This window comes from Leucoraja erinacea, chromosome 36 (assembly GCF_028641065.1).
Source record: "Leucoraja erinacea ecotype New England chromosome 36, Leri_hhj_1, whole genome shotgun sequence".
In the NCBI taxonomy this organism is placed as follows: Eukaryota; Metazoa; Chordata; class Chondrichthyes; order Rajiformes; family Rajidae; genus Leucoraja; species Leucoraja erinaceus.
In genome coordinates, this window is record NC_073412.1 from 14074829 (window position 1) to 14090728 (window position 15900).

Genomic DNA, 15900 nt, shown 5'->3' on the forward strand with positions numbered 1-15900 from the left:
AGAGATACAGCACAGAAACAAGGCCTTTGGCGGACAGAGCCCACGCCGACCAGCGTTCCCCTCATATTAACACTATCCTACACACACTAGGGACAATTCTACATTTATACCAAGCCAATTAACCTACAAACCTGTACAACTTTGGAGTGTGGGAGGAATCCAAGGATCTCGGAGGAAACCAACACAGGGCACGGGGAGAATGCACAGACTCTGTACCAACAAGTACCTGTAGTCATGAATGAACACAGGGCTCTGGAGCTGTAATGCCCCTGTCCCACGAAATCTGAACAGAAACCTCTGGAGACTTTGCGCCCCACCCAAGGTTTCCGTGCAGTTCCCGGAGGTTGCAGGTGGTTGCCAGAGGTTGCAGGTAGTGGAAGCAGGTAGGGAGACTGACAAAAACCTCCGGGAACCGCACGGAAACCTTGGGTGGGACGCAAATTCTCCAGAGGTTTCCGTTCAGGTTTCCTAAGTGGGACAGGGGCGTAAGGCAGCAGCTCTATCGCAACGCCACAATGCCACCCCAGTTGTAGGAACAGTTTCAAGGAGCCATATGACCTAATTCTACTCCAATGATTTATGGTTTTCTCTGCAATGAACTTACCTGTAAACTTCCAAAGTCCAAAATCAATAAGTTTGACGTTGGATTGTAGAAACCCGTCTGGGGAACCACAAGATAGGACGGTTTAAAATTGATTTGGATATCAAAAGTTTTGCGAGTTTCAATAATGTATGACAGGCCTAGGAAAATAATTTTCAGCAAACAGTAATTATTAAAACAGAGAATGGGTGCATTTTGTACTTAAAAATTCAATCACATTAGGGTGTGGTTTAATTTTGTTTATATGTAAATACATTTAGGACATTTACCTGTTGCAGTCTTTTCTTTGAATTCTTCCAATTTTAGCAAAGTAGCTGAAGTTAGTTGTTCAAGATCGAGTCCTCTGTTCGTCTGAAAAAACTCCACCAAACTGTTTATTGTTCGCTGCAAAAAGTGATGAGATTAATCTCAGTAATGTATTAATCTTACATATTAATGTATTCATTTATTCATCTTAATGTATTAACCTAAATTGATGGGACTCGCATTGGGCAAAATAAACTAACAGGTTTAAGGGGGGAGAGGAACCTATAAATGGGATCAGAGGGGTGATTTTTTCACACAGCAGGTAGAGTGTATGTGGAACAAGCTGCCAGAGGAGGTTATAGCGATGGGTACAATTACAACGTTTAAAAGATATTCCGTCAGGCAAGTGGACAGGAAATGTTTAAAGGAACATGGCAGGTTAATGAGATTAGCATTAATGGGCATCTTCGTGCTGTATAACTATAAATATATAAATCAATGAATTAAAAACTGAAGGATGAGAAAATGTCATTTGATCAATCGATGTTCACCAGCTGAACTCTGAGCATACTTACTCTTCAATTCTATTGTACTTTGTTATCTACAGGGTTTATTATTTATCCTTTAATCATACTTAATTTATTTTCACGTTTCTAAAGAGGCACATATTCACTAACCTAACAAATTGTCAGGGTTCACCTTGCCTTTGGCATTTAACACTTTAACTTTGTGAAGTTCTCTCCTAATCCTTGCTGAAGGAACAATAGTTTGAAGCCAATCTAATATTGTTTCCAACTCATCTCTAATATCTGGGATCATTCCCGTTGCTGCTCTCCAGACATCTGTAATGTTGTGTCTTTCAAAATGTGATAATTAAAGTAAATATCTTTTCTGGGTATGATTTAGAAAACAGCCAGTGTAATGACGTGTACACTGTTCTGTTCATGTCTTGTAAAACGTTTTTATTTAAAAAGTTATTTTTCCAATTGGACATAATGTATTTTTTACTGCCAGGTTTCTTCGCACAAGTTATTGCGATGTGGCTAGCAACACAACCATAAACGCAATGGAATAGCAAAGGCATGGATAAAAGATTCTAACAGATCAGTTTTAGTTTTTAGTTTTAGTTTTAGAGAAAACTGGCCCTTCGGCCCACCGAGTCCGGGCCGACCAGCGATCCCCGCACATTAACACTATCCAACACACTAGGGACAATTTTACACTTATATTAATTAACCTACAAACCTATGTCTTGTGTGGGAGTGTGGGAGGAAATCGAAGATCTCGAGGAAAACCCACGCAGGTCATGGGGAGAACGTACAAACTTTGTACAGACAGCACCCGTAGTCAGGGTCGAACTCAGGTCTCTGGCGCTGCAAGTGCTGTAAGGTAACAACTCTACCACTGAGCCACGGTGCTGCCATATGAGTTGCAATCAAGTTGCAATCTATGTTGTTATCTCAGACTCAGGTAATGGGAGACTCTGGGGTGACGTTAGTATATTTCGGAACAGAATTAGTTATCAAGGATACTTGCTTTTTTTATTTATTACTGAACTGCAGAGGCACAAAAGGAAATTATTTGGCTCATGAGCTCACATCTGCTCTCCATTATTTTCCAACAAAGACAGCACTTCAGGCATGTCTAATTTCCTGAAACATTTTACATTGAATGTAAGAAAGACACTTCACCAGACAAAATTACCCAAAACATGCGATAGGATCAACACTTACGGCATCATAAATAAGTTCCACAGGTTGAGACTGAACATTTAACAGCTGATCTGCATTGCTTCCTTCTGGGTTCATCTCAAAGCAGACATTGAGCAAAGAGGACTCTGTGCCACCAAGAGAAGCCAAGAGAGATGGAACTATACCGTGTTGTTTCAGGCCAGTGACATACCAGTGATGCAGTCTGGCCTCCACTCTGCAAACACAAAAAGGCAATGCAAAAGCTTTTTTTCTGTCAAGCCTGTAACAACCCGTTCACTCAAAAACTTTACAATTCCCAATTTTGCTACTCTTCATAAGTTCATAAGTTCTTGGAGCAGAGTCTGTTCTCACCTTCTCCATCATGGTCTGGTTTGGCTCAGCCACCAAGCACGACACCTGGAGGCTGCAGCCAATCGTCCAATCAGCAGAGAAGGTTATTGGCTGCAACCTTCCCTCCATTGATGAACTGTACACTGCAAGGGCCAGGAAGCGAGCCGGCAAGATCATCTCTGACCCCTCTCACCCTGGCCACAAACTCTTTAAATCACTTCCCTCTGGAAGGCGACTCCGGATTGTCAAAGTTGCCACAGCCAGACATGAAAACTGTTTTTATCCACGAGTAGTTGCTTTACTCAACAGCCAGAAAACCTGTAGCCTCCCTTTGATCTGGTATTGTGTTGGTTCACATGCTTGATCAATGGTGTTTTATCATTAATGTTTTCATTATTATTAATGTTTAGTGTTTTCTGATTCGTAACTGTCACTGTATGTCATGTTGTTACTTGTGGGCGGAGCACCAAGGCAAATTCCTTGTATGTGAATTCTTGGCCAATAAACCTACATACTTACTTACATTAGGCCAATCGGCCCATCAAATCTATTCTGCCATTTAATCATGGCTGATCTATCTTTCCCTCTCAGCCCCATTCTCTTGCCTTCTCCCCATAACCCCTGACACCCGTACTAATCAAGTATCTATCAATATCCGCCTTAAAAATATCGATTGACGGCCTCCACAGCCATCTGTGGCAATTAATTCCACAGATTAACCAACCTTTAACTAAAGAAATTCCTCCTCATCTCCTTTCTAAAGGAGATTCCTCCTCATCTCCTTTTATTCTGAGGCTGTGGCCTCTGGTCCTAGACTGGTCAGCAGTCTGACCAGTGCCTTATAAAGCCTCAGCATTACATCCCTCATTCTTCTGGAAACTAGCCAGGAGACTGCAGCAAAAGACCTTTTCTTGCCCTATTCTCAAAGCTTTTCTCGGTCTTTTCTCTTCAGTCGGGGGAAACAACCTCTCTGCATCGAGCCAATTAAGTCCTTTAAAGATTTTTTAATATTCAATAAAGATTTTCACTCATATTAAATGCTGGAGAATACATTCTCGCTCTTTCTCCATGTGGCAAACCCACCAACCCTGGAACCAGTCTCGTGGACTGTGGCCGTTTCTCCTCTATGGCAAGTACATTCCTTCTCAGGCAAGGAGGCAAAAATATTCCAGATACGGTCTCACCAAAGCCTGATACAATTGTAATAAGACTTCCTTACTGCTGTATTCAAGCTCTCTCGTTATAATGAACAATTTACCCTCCTAATCACCAGCCATATTTCATATTGACCTTCAGTGACATGTATACGAGTACATCTAGGGACCTTATAACACTATCCAAATACTCACCATTCCCCCGCGCTGTACCATGTCCATATCTCCCTGAAGCATCATTATATCCTCCTCTGAACGCTCAATAAAATTACAGCTGAATCATGTGCCCAATTTGTGGTACTGATATTTCAGTAAAGTTGTTGGAAATCCAAATAACCTTCAATTGAAGTATGTCATGATATCATTTCACCAGTTCAAGAAATAAGGATCCAAATCCTCAATGGAATAGCAAAGATCCACATTAACCAAACGTAGTTTGCTATTGCTACTTCAATAACCATGGATAAAGTGGATGTGGAGAGGATGTCAGTCTCGGACCAATAAAGGGCCTTTAGATTGGAGATGAGAAGGAATCCGAGGGTGGTGAATCTGTGGAATTCATTGCCACAGAAGGCTGTGGAGGCCAAGCCAATGGCTATTTTTGCAGTGGATTTGATAGGTTCTTGATTAGTATGAATGATAGGGTCATGGGGAGAATGCAGGAGAATGGGGTTGAGATGGAAAGATAGATTAGCCATTATTGAATGGCGGAATAGACTTGATGAGCCGGATGGCCTTATTCTGCTCCAATGACTTACGAACGAACATTCATGTTTAACTTTCTGTCTATTCCATCTAAAATGGGGGGAAAAAATACAAGCTCTTACTTGAGACCCTGGGCTCCAGGACGTTGGAATACACTCGTACTTAGATCAATGATTTGCACGTTGACTATTTCTGGCACATTTGGTTCCTCTCGGATGGTGATGGAGGTGGTGACCAACTTGAAATTCATTACATGTGCAACGTACTGCAAGATAGTCATGACAAGATGTAAGCACACTTCAAATTCAAAATCACAATTTCCACCAAGAGTAAAGCAATAAAGATCCATAACACAAAAGACAGAAAGCTATCTGACTAAAATACACGGACCAATTTCAAATAAAGGCTCTCTGCACAACTGTGGATCAAAATGGTGTCAATAAAGTAAACTCCCCATCCTCCGAGCACATCTACCACAAAATGGTTGTGTTTATGCATTTTGCCCCTGTTATCAATAATTATTTGTTTTGTTTGTAGGTTAACATTTCTTATTTGTTGATGACAATTAACAGTTTGCAAACCATCAGGTTATCAGCAACACATTGAAGGGTCTTTAAAATGGGACCACCGTAGCATGCAGAAATTAGAAAAGATATTCAACATTAATCCTTGTATCTCTTTTCAATGATTCAATTCAATGATACAACAAATGATACTTTATCAATGATTCAAAGCTTATCTTTTAAAAAGATAAAAGCCACCAATCTCAGAATCCATTTAGTTTTAGCTCATTCACATTGTTAATTACAACACATCTCCAAATTTCCCAATAAATAAAACCCAAATATAATGTCAAAATTATTTATATCACAATTCTTCTCAGTGATGCTATTTGGGAAGATTACAGCGAGAAATCAAGAATGGGTTAAAATTGATTTGCCAGCTCTACAAGAACTCTGACCCATATCGCCAAGAAGATAGAGTAGTAAAGAACTGGTATGCTTCATTGTTCAGGGCATTGATTATAAGAGTCAGAAAGTTATGTTGCAGGTTTATGGTACTTTGGTTAGGCCGCATTGGAGTAGCGAGATGGATTCAACAGTGGCTGAATGGGAGATGCCAGAGAGTAATGGTGGAGTATTACATGCTCGCAGGATGATGGGCAGTGGGCTAAAGTGTGGATTACATTGTTTGATTATAGTACAGTTCTGGTGGCCCCATTGCAGGAATCTGTTATGGAGGCTTTGGAGAGGGTGCAAACGAGGTGTTCTAGAATGATGCCTGGATTCAAGCATATTAGCTGTAAGGAGAGATTGGACAAACTTGAATTGTTTTCTCTGGAGTGTCGGAGGCTGAGGGGAGACGTTTTAGTTTAGTTTAGTTTAGTACATTAAAGATAGAGACCCTTCGGCCCATTGGGTCCGTTCTGGCCAGCGATCCCTGCACATTTACACCATCCTACAACCACTAGGGACAATATTTACATTTAACCAAGCCAATTAACCTACAAACCTGTACCACTTTGGAGTGTGGGAAGAAACCGAAGATCTCAGAAAAAAACCCAATCTGGTCACGGGGAGAACATACAAACTCCGTACAGACAGAACCGGGGTCTCCAGCGCTGCATTCGCAGTAAGGCAGCAGCTCTACCAGTTTGCGCCCTGCACATTTACACCATCCTACACCCACTAGGGACAATATTTACATTTAACCAAGCCAATTAACCTACAAACCTGTACCACTTTGGAGTGTGGGAACTGTGACCTGCATTCGCAGTAAGGCAGCAGCTCTACCACTGCGCCACTGTGACCTGATAGAAGTATATAAAATTATGAGAAGCATAGATAGGGTGGACATTAAACCTGTCCCCAGGGTGGAAATATCTAACATTAGAGGGCATAACTATAAAGGAGAGAGAGGGAAAGTTTAATGGATATGTGTGGAGAAAACTTTTTGGTTAAACATAAGGCCTGGGTTACACTGGGGGCCTGGTACGCATTGCTGGGGGTGGTGGTGGAAGCAGATACGATATTGGCATTTAGGGTTCCTGTGCTGTACTGTTTGTTCGATGCTCCATGTTCATGTTTTAGATTGTTTTTACGGGGAATTGGCTGCAAGTAAAATGGAAAGCCCAATTGTTTCCTGTTTTTTAATTTTCTTTGTTCTTATTTATCATGAAGATGGAATGACTGTTTCTGGTGTAGAATTTGCTGAAGAGCTGCTAAATATACTTAAGTAGATTAGAGAACTAGAGATGCCAGGATTCATTTGAATCAGTTCCACTTTCTACATGAAATAAGAGTCAACTTTGAAGATTCCCTAATGTGTTGCAGATAGCTCAATGAATTTTAAACTCTAAGAAACTTATTGTGAACATTATGGGAATTCAAGATATGAATCAATTTTATAAATGTCCTTTCTTTAACCAAAGGCCCATCAAAGTTTATTAGCTTTCCAATGGCACCGAATGATTTAACTAATAGGAAACTATAGGAAACTGCACACACCAATTAAAAACAATAATTCTAGGCAATTCAATGAGGAAAAATGATATTCCCCACGACAGGAAAAATAGGAAAATAAATTTGAAACATGGAACAAATTTAGTTGCAAAAATTCAAATTTCGTAGATTGGAAGTTGCAGGATTCAAAGTACTTTCATTCATCAATTATAAACAGTTTCAATTTTAAACACCACAATTTCACATCCCAAAGAGGGAAATGCACTAACAGGGCTCAAGAGTCAGACTCCCTGCAGCCCCTTCTTCTTTCCTTGAATTGTGAAATCAGGAACTGAGCTCTCTCTTACTCAAAGCTTCCTTGCATCAAATTTCCAGCCAACAGTGGCCTTTTATATGCTGAAGAGAACACTGAAGGGGACTAGCCCCCAAAACAAGCATAAGCTAAAGATGGCTGCAATACAAGCCTGGCAGAGCATCACCAGAGAAGACACCCAGCAACTGGTGATGTCCATGAATCACAGACTTCAAGTAGTCATTGCAGCAAAGGATATACAACAAAATACTAAACATGACTACTTTCATTGACTTTCATGGACATTGCTGTGTCCAAAACATTATGGTGCCCTGAAATTGGGGGGCTATGTATAAACACAGCTGTAATTTCTACATGGTGAAACCAAAATGTGTAAAAATGGCCTTTATCCAATCTGACAATGTGCACTTTAACCACATGATTTTTTTCTATTACAAATCTCAAATTGTGGAGTACAGAGGCAAATAAATAATGATGGGTCTTTGTCCCAAACATTATGGAGTGAACTGTATGTCAAAAGACGCACCTCTTTGGGTAAGATCAAGTTGTGGGAACTCTCACTGTATCCAATGGCAGTGTACAGCTTGGTCTTTTCTTCAGTCGTCAAGAGATCATTAATACCTAGTTATGGTCAATCAACAACAGATGTTAGCAAATACCAAGCCAATCTAACTATATTTATCAAAGTTCAAACAAAAAAAACATACAAAGTAAACACCTGCTTACAAGCAATGGAGTGTGTAGTGGCCGTTTGGCTTGTTTTGTGTGTCAATGATTATGGCACGTGAGTTTAAATATTAGACTGCCCGTTATATTGTGGGTGGGATTTATGACGTATTTTCGGGTGTGTTTGGAGCTATGTTTCTTGTGCAGAAGCTTAGTTTTTAGTTTAGTTTGGAACGAGCATGGGGAAGGTTTACCCTTTGACCATGCGAAGTGTAACGGAGACACGAGGAGTTTTCTAATGTTTAATGCAATAAGCTGGTGTTCGATGAAGATTATAGTGTACGAGTCGGAAGAAGTTTGGATGTACCTTATTGTTTTTCATCAACAATAAAGAATTTATTAATCAAAGGACAGTGTTTTGAAGATTTATCTGTGAAGAAGCTCTGAAGGTCCCCGACGGAGAGCTTGCATGCGTACAAAGACATTCCCCTTAACCATGTAGTCCACTTAACGGCTAGAGGGAGTCATTGAACGATATAAACATCTGCTGCTACAGAGTGAAACCCATTATTTGGCCTGCAAGTGTACAGAATCGTCAGCGTATTGAAAGCAGGTAACATTGAGTATACAGCAACCTGCAGTTATAAAGCAACTACAAAGCAATCTCAAAGTTGCCCCTCAGAAAGAAGTCAGGCACTAATTGGAAGACACAAGGACACATGATATGAAGATAGAATGAGAAAAGATTTACTTTGAGGATAGAAAGTTGGCTAGGTAAGAACCTGAGCAAATTCCAGGGCTAGCCACAAGAGAGCAAAGGATATGGGGGGGGGGAACAAGCTAAATCTGAAGAATTATCCCTAAAACACAGTTGAGCCACTAAATGTTCTTTCACACATTTTTCTGGGTTGCACAGGACATGTTACCCGGAACAAAAGCACAAATGGAATCAGTTGGTGTACTATGCAGCAGAGGTGTGGTACCTGGTCAGAATGCCATGCAGCAGAGAGGCGAATTATCTCGTCAGTATACCATGCAGCAGACAGGTGTGTTACCTGGTCCGTATATTACACTGCAGAGAGGTGTGTTACCTGGTCAGTATACAATGCAGCAGAGGTGTGTGTTACATGGTCAGTATATTACACTATAGAGAGGTGTGTGTTATCAGGTCAGTATACTATGCTGCAGAGACGTGTGTGTTACGTGGTCAGTATATTACACTATAGAGAGATGTGTTACGTGGTCAGTATACTACGCGACAGAGAGGTGTGTGTTACCTGGTCAGTATATTACGCTACAGAGAGGTGTGTTACCTGGTCAGTATATTACGCTAGAGACGTGTGTGTTACCTGCTACTTGCAGAGCAGTTGCAATGTGGACCTTGCATGGAGCTTGCCTCTTAGCCAGATCATTCAATCTCTCTAGATCCATCCTATTACAAGCATTATGTGTGCTCTCTCCAAATCAAAATCTTTCATTATCCGATTTGTATTAGTTAGTCTAAATAACCTGAACTTTAGCTCCATCTCCACCGTTGCTCTGCTCATTAAAATACTAATTGGTGCACAAGAAATAGAACATTATGTCCATAAACACTTGTTTTCAGACTTTCTCGTACAATGTCACTGAGGAAGTTGAAACTTGTTTTCAATCTGCGCAGGCTTTACCATCTCTGAAAGGTCACAAAGATCACATTAGCTAGGTTCACAGTGAAGACAAACACAATGGTAGTGTTTCACTAACTTTCTGGTACAGATTTATCTTCATCTTCATCCTTCTTGGATTCTTTTTTTCCCCAGAGGCTACTGAACCAGCCTCCACTCTGCTTCTCTTTTCCCTTCTTGCCCAGCATCTTGTGTCCTGATCTGATCACCTGAGAGCAAAATAGCACAAATTAGTTAATGTTGACCTGGTACCTTGTTTAGCTAACAGGGTGCATTTCCAGGGAATAGGCTGCCAAAGCAAATTGTACTAAAAAGGAATGGGGTTAGGAGGGAGAGATAGATCAGCCATGATTGAATGGCGGAGTAGACTTAATGGGCCGAATGGCCTAATTCGTCTCCTTTCACTTAATGAATAATTACAGATGCATTACTGACAATGTTTCTGTGCTGGTAAACTGGCTACTCCGGCCCTTCCTGTTGCCCATATTTTGTGTAAGTTGGGTAGAAGCTGTGTAACCAAACAAACAGAGAGCGAGACAGCAGCAGTAAAACAGATTGATGAAAAACTAGACTCTGGGCAGTCTATGACACACAGAGCCGGCTCTAGCAGTCTTCAACAACAGCCCAAACTCACCTGGCCACCAAGGGTGTGGCCGTGGGCATAATATCACAGAGTTGAACATCCAGTGCTCCACACATCCACCCACACAAAGAGCCTTCACTCAAGCTGCGGGCTGATTCAAAGATGGGGAAGCATCAGGTTTCTGGCGCAGCATCGGATGACTTTTAAAAGAACAGGGGATACCCACCTGTGGAACACCCAGCATGAAGGACCAAGTGCTACAATGAAACAGTCTATGGAATAGCACTATGATGGATACCAATGCACAGAGTAGTTTCATTAGGATTCATGTTCAGAATTACCTCAACATGTGCCTGTTGTCTTGCTAATGTTATGTTGAAAATGTCTAGAGACTTCTCCAGGACCTGAAAAAAATGCAACAAATTAATAACTTCTGGAAAGTAATGAAAAGAATGTCAACTTTTCCGTGACTCTTCCCCTGCACCCTACACCCTACACCTTCCTTCCCATCCCCTTTACAGCTGCCGGCTGTGCAGAAAATGCCCAACCCATTTGAAAATTCACTTTTAATTGCCTTTTCTTTCGTTACATAGAATGATCGGGCATCAAATTGAGACAGACCCAGAACATGCAATATTTCTGGCTGTAATAGAATATTTAATGTTGAACTTGGATACCATTATGGAATAAAGGAGTATTTTAATAATGCGATGAACTTTACTCAATAAACATCAACATATAGAAGAGTAATTTTATTGTTAACTTGTTTAAGGTAACATGCTATTGAATTTTCCTGACATCAAGATATTTAAACTGGAAAAGGGGGAGACAACTGAACAGACCTGGAGAGAATAAAACAGAGTCCAAACCGATTGTAGATGGGTTTCATCTATTCATTTACGGTGAGTGTTTAAATACGGTGACAAAACACTGACAAATGGCTACCTTGATACTTTACAAAAACAAGATGGAAAAATGGCATGTGAGCCACAGTCCAGTCAATTTAAAGACCAGTCAAGGTCACAGAGTCATCGTCATTGAGTCATACAGCAAGGAAACAGGCCCATGCTGATCAAGATGCCCCATCTAAGTTAATCCCATCTGCCCACGTTTGGCCCATATCCTTTATACTTTAGAGATACAGCATGGAAACAGGCCCTTTAGCCCACCGAGTCCACGCTAATCAGCGATCACCCCGTACACTAACCTACACACATTAGAGATAATTTTACAAATTACCAAAGCCAATTAACCTACAAACATGTATGTCTTTGGAGTGTGGGAGGAAACCTGAGCGCCTAGTGAAAGCCCACACTTGTTTATAGGGAGAACGTACAGACAGCACTCATAGTCAGGATCGAACCCAGGACCCTTGTGCTGTAAGGCAGCAACTCTACCATTTGGACACTGTGCCATCCCAAAACCTTTCCTATCGATGGACCTGTCCAAGCATATTTTAAATGCTGTTATAGCACCTGCCTCAAATACCTCCTTTGTTTCATATACCCGGTGAAAATGTTGTCCCTCAGGATCCTATTAAATCTTTCACTCATTTTAAACCTACGATTTCCAGTTTTTGATTCCTCAACCCTGGGAAAACGAATGTACATTCACCCTATTAATTCCCCTCATGATTTTATACACCTCCATAAGATCATCCCTCAACCTCCTGTCCTCCAAGGAATACAGGTCCAGCTGGCCCAACCCCACTGACCACAACTGAACACAGTCCTCTAAACGTGGCCTCACCAACGACTTGTACAACTGTAATATAACATCCCAACTGTCATGCTCAATACTTTTACTGATGAAGGCAAATGCACTAATAGCCTTCTTCACCACCCAATCTATCAGTGACACTGAAAGAGCTAATAGTCAAATCTAATAGTCAAATCTAAAATGGAGTTGTTCTTCTGCAAAAGCATGGACTAGTAGAACAAAAGAATGGCTTGGTGCCAAGTCTGAATGACTTTGTAAATTATATGAAACACAACATGGAGGACAGGTTGTCTGTTCAATAAAGACATTAAGATGGCAGCCTGCAGTAATAACATGTGCTTCAAGGCCATAAAGAAGCCAAAATTGAAAAAAATAGCTGACGCCCCCCAGAGATAAGCAGTAACTTGTTATTGGATGAGCTCGATTTGGACCCAGCTTTCCTATATTGTGAAAGGCTACAGAATCTTTCAGTCATGCCATATTCAGACTTGGTAGGAGTGTTTTACTGATATCAAATGTATAATTGTGTTAACTGTCCTTTGTTCTGTGAGTGGGAGCACGAGAAGCACTGAGCAATGTTTGTGCTCATTGTAATCTCGCCACTTCCGTCTGGCGAATCAATTCAAGATTTCCATTGTCTACCTTCAACGTTTGTTGCTATCTGCTTCTTAAGAAACAAACTTTCACAACACCACTATCAGGCTACTATGTACCTGCTCTCCTTCATTGGAAAAATACTACAATATCAACTGAAAAGTGCAGAAACTAAAACTGCAATCACCAACATGAAAGGGGAATTCTTGTTTGACCAATCCCACTAAATTCTTTAACTCTGAATGTATTTCAGACGAATGGATAGCTGGTTAACTGCATCGGGAACTGTAAGTAAAGACAGTTAAAATACAGTTGGACAGGTACATGGATAGGACAGGTTTGGTGGGATATGGACCAAGCGCAGGCAAGTGGGACTAGTGTAGCTGGAACATTTTGACTGGTGTGGGCAAGTTAGGCTGAAGGGCCTGTTTCCACACTGTATCACTGTACGAATCCATGACACGTTGGCCAAAAAGGCCTTTTTTTGTGCTGTATGAATCAACAATCTCAGATTGCGATGAAGATGTCTTCAAGATCCTCCCTGTGCCAGTTTCGCCACCTTTTATCCCATTCAGTGCTCCAGCTATCCACTCCTCCCCCTTCTCTGCAACATAAAACAGTCTGTATTTCTTGGTTCGGATGGGATGTCATTAACCATATAACCATATAACAATTACAGCACGGAAACAGGCCATCTCGGCCCTACAAGTCCGTGCCGAACAATTATTTTTTTTCTTTTTTTTTCCCCCTTAGTCCCACCTGCCTGCACTCATACCATAACCCTCCATTCCCTTCTCTTCCATATGCCTATCCAATTTATTTTTAAATGATACCAATGAACATGCCTCCACCACTTCCACTGGAAGCTCATTCCACACCGCTAGCACTCTCTGAGTAAAGACGCTCATATTACCCCTAAACTTCTACTGAGTATTTTCATTTAATTTGAAGTCATGTCCTCTTTGAATCTTCCCTATTCTCAAAGGGAAAATGTCACATCAACTCTGATCCCTCTCTCATTTTAAAGATCTCTATGTCCACCCTGACTGCGCTGTGCAATGTACGTGATGCCTGCCGAACCTGAAACAAAAACTACATAAAGATACAAGGACTACTGCAAGATGTTCCATCATTTAATTTTTATATTCAATGCTGATCTTCTCAACAACATATGTGACAATGCTGTGCAATGTACGTGATGCCAGCCGCAACTAAATACATAAAGATACAAGGAACTGCAGATGTTGGTTTACGGACACTGACACAATGTGCTGGAACAACTCAGCTGGCCAAGCATGTTTTGAGAACATGGAAAGGAGACCAATTTTTGTCTGCAGAAGGGTCCCGACCCAAATCGTCACCAATCACTGTTTCAGTTTCAGTTTAGTTTATTGTTGCATGCACTGAGGTACAGTGAAAGGCTTTTATTGCGTGCTACCCAGTCAGCGAAAAGACAATACATAATTACAATTGAGCCATTTACAGTGTATAGATACATGATAAGGGAATAACATTTAGTGCAAGGTCAAGAGTCAAGAGTCAAGAGTCAATTCAAGGTCAAGCCAGTATGGTCCGATCCAAGATAGTCCGAGGATCACCAGTGAGATTGTAATTCAGGACTGCTTTCTGGATGTGATAGGATGATTCAGTTGCCTGACAACAGCTGGGAAGAAATGATCCCTGAATGTGGAGGTGTGCGCTTTCACACTTCAATGCCTTTTGCCCAGTAGGAGAGGGGAGAAGAGGGAACGGCCATGGTGCGGCTCGTCCTTAATTATGCTGCTGGTCTTGCCGAGGCAGCGTGAGGTATAAATGGAGTCAGTTGGTTTGTTTAATGATCTGCGCTGTGTCCACAATACGCTGTTCTCCAAAGATGATTCCTCCAGCACTGTGTGTGGTATTTCACATAAAATACATGCTCAACCCAGTAGCAGATAAACTTACTATTTAGACATTCAACTTGCAAATCATGAGCGATTTCCAATTAGTGCTGAACATTGAAACATTAGATTGTTAAGGGCTTGGACACACTAGAGGCAGGAAACATGTTCCCGATGTTGGGGGAGTCCAGAACCAGGGGCCACAGTTTAATAATAAGGAGTAAGCCATTTAGAACAGAGATAAGTCTTTTTCTCACAGAGAGTGTGAGTCTGTGGAATTCTCTGCCTCAGAGAGCGGTGGAGGCAGGTTCTCTGATGCTTTCAAGAGAAAGCTAGATAGGGCTCTTAAAAATAGCCAGGGGTTATGGGGAGTAGGCAGGAATGGGGTGCACATTGAATGGCGGTGCTGGCTCGAAGGGCCAAATGGTCTGCTCCTGCACCTATTGTCTATTGTATTTTATTACCTCCAACTATATTAAAAATCACTTTACCTGAAGTTGTTTTAATAATTCTTCAGAAGGTTTAGTTTGTGTCAACTTATTCTTATAAGCCACTTTGTAAGCCTTCAGATTCTGCCTGTGACGTTTGATGTGGTCCCAGGACCACATACGGTATTTTCTCCGAAGATGAACTTCCAAAATTCCTGTGACCACATACTTCCACCTGAAATAGAGAAAGTTAATTATTTTATGGCAAGAAAGGTTTCACAATGATGAAAGTAAAAGTCCAGGGGAAAAAATAATTGACACACGACTGGTGATATCCAAGTGAGTAGAGAGAGAGATACAAAGTGCTGGAGTAACTCTCCTGGATCGGGGGGGTGGAGGGGGGGGGGGGGGGGGGGGGGGGGGGGGGGGGGGGGGGGGGGGGGGGGGGAGGAGACTGGTAAGAGGAGGGACAGGACAAAAAAAAAGGACACAAAGTGGGGAGAGCAGGAAGAAAAAGTCTGAATGGTCTAGACCAGAAACATCAGCCATTCCTTTTCTCGAATGATACTGCTTGTCCCGCTGAGTTACTCCAGCAAACTCTCCATCCCCTCCCCAGTTCCCCACCAGTCTTACTGTCTCTGATTACATTCTATCTCGGTACTGCTCACTCCCCTAACATCAGTCTGAAAAAGGTTCTCGACCCGAGACGTTACTCATTCCTTCTCTCCAAAGATGCTGCCTGTCCCGCTGAGTTACTCCAGCATTTTGTGTCTACCAAAAGACACAAAGTCTTGGAGTTAACTCCACCATGCCATGGCCGGCATGGTGGCGCAGCGGTAGAGT

General features: G+C 41.6%; 1 protein-coding gene across 3 annotated transcripts in view; it reads right to left on the reverse strand.

The window, feature by feature from the left end:
* The window catches only part of vps13c (vacuolar protein sorting 13 homolog C), a 296935-nt gene that overhangs the window by 213492 nt on the left and 67543 nt on the right, over window positions 1-15900 (reverse strand). For all 3 annotated transcript variants that reach the window (XM_055662746.1, XM_055662745.1, XM_055662747.1), the window contains 8 exons: window positions 15121-15292; window positions 10778-10840; window positions 9933-10062; window positions 8050-8144; window positions 4871-5013; window positions 2581-2773; window positions 871-985; window positions 605-741 (listed from right to left, as the gene is read on the reverse strand). In XM_055662746.1, the coding sequence (XP_055518721.1) occupies window positions 605-741; window positions 871-985; window positions 2581-2773; window positions 4871-5013; window positions 8050-8144; window positions 9933-10062; window positions 10778-10840; window positions 15121-15292 (1048 nt within the window). The remainder of the gene's footprint in view (window positions 1-604; window positions 742-870; window positions 986-2580; window positions 2774-4870; window positions 5014-8049; window positions 8145-9932; window positions 10063-10777; window positions 10841-15120; window positions 15293-15900) is intronic.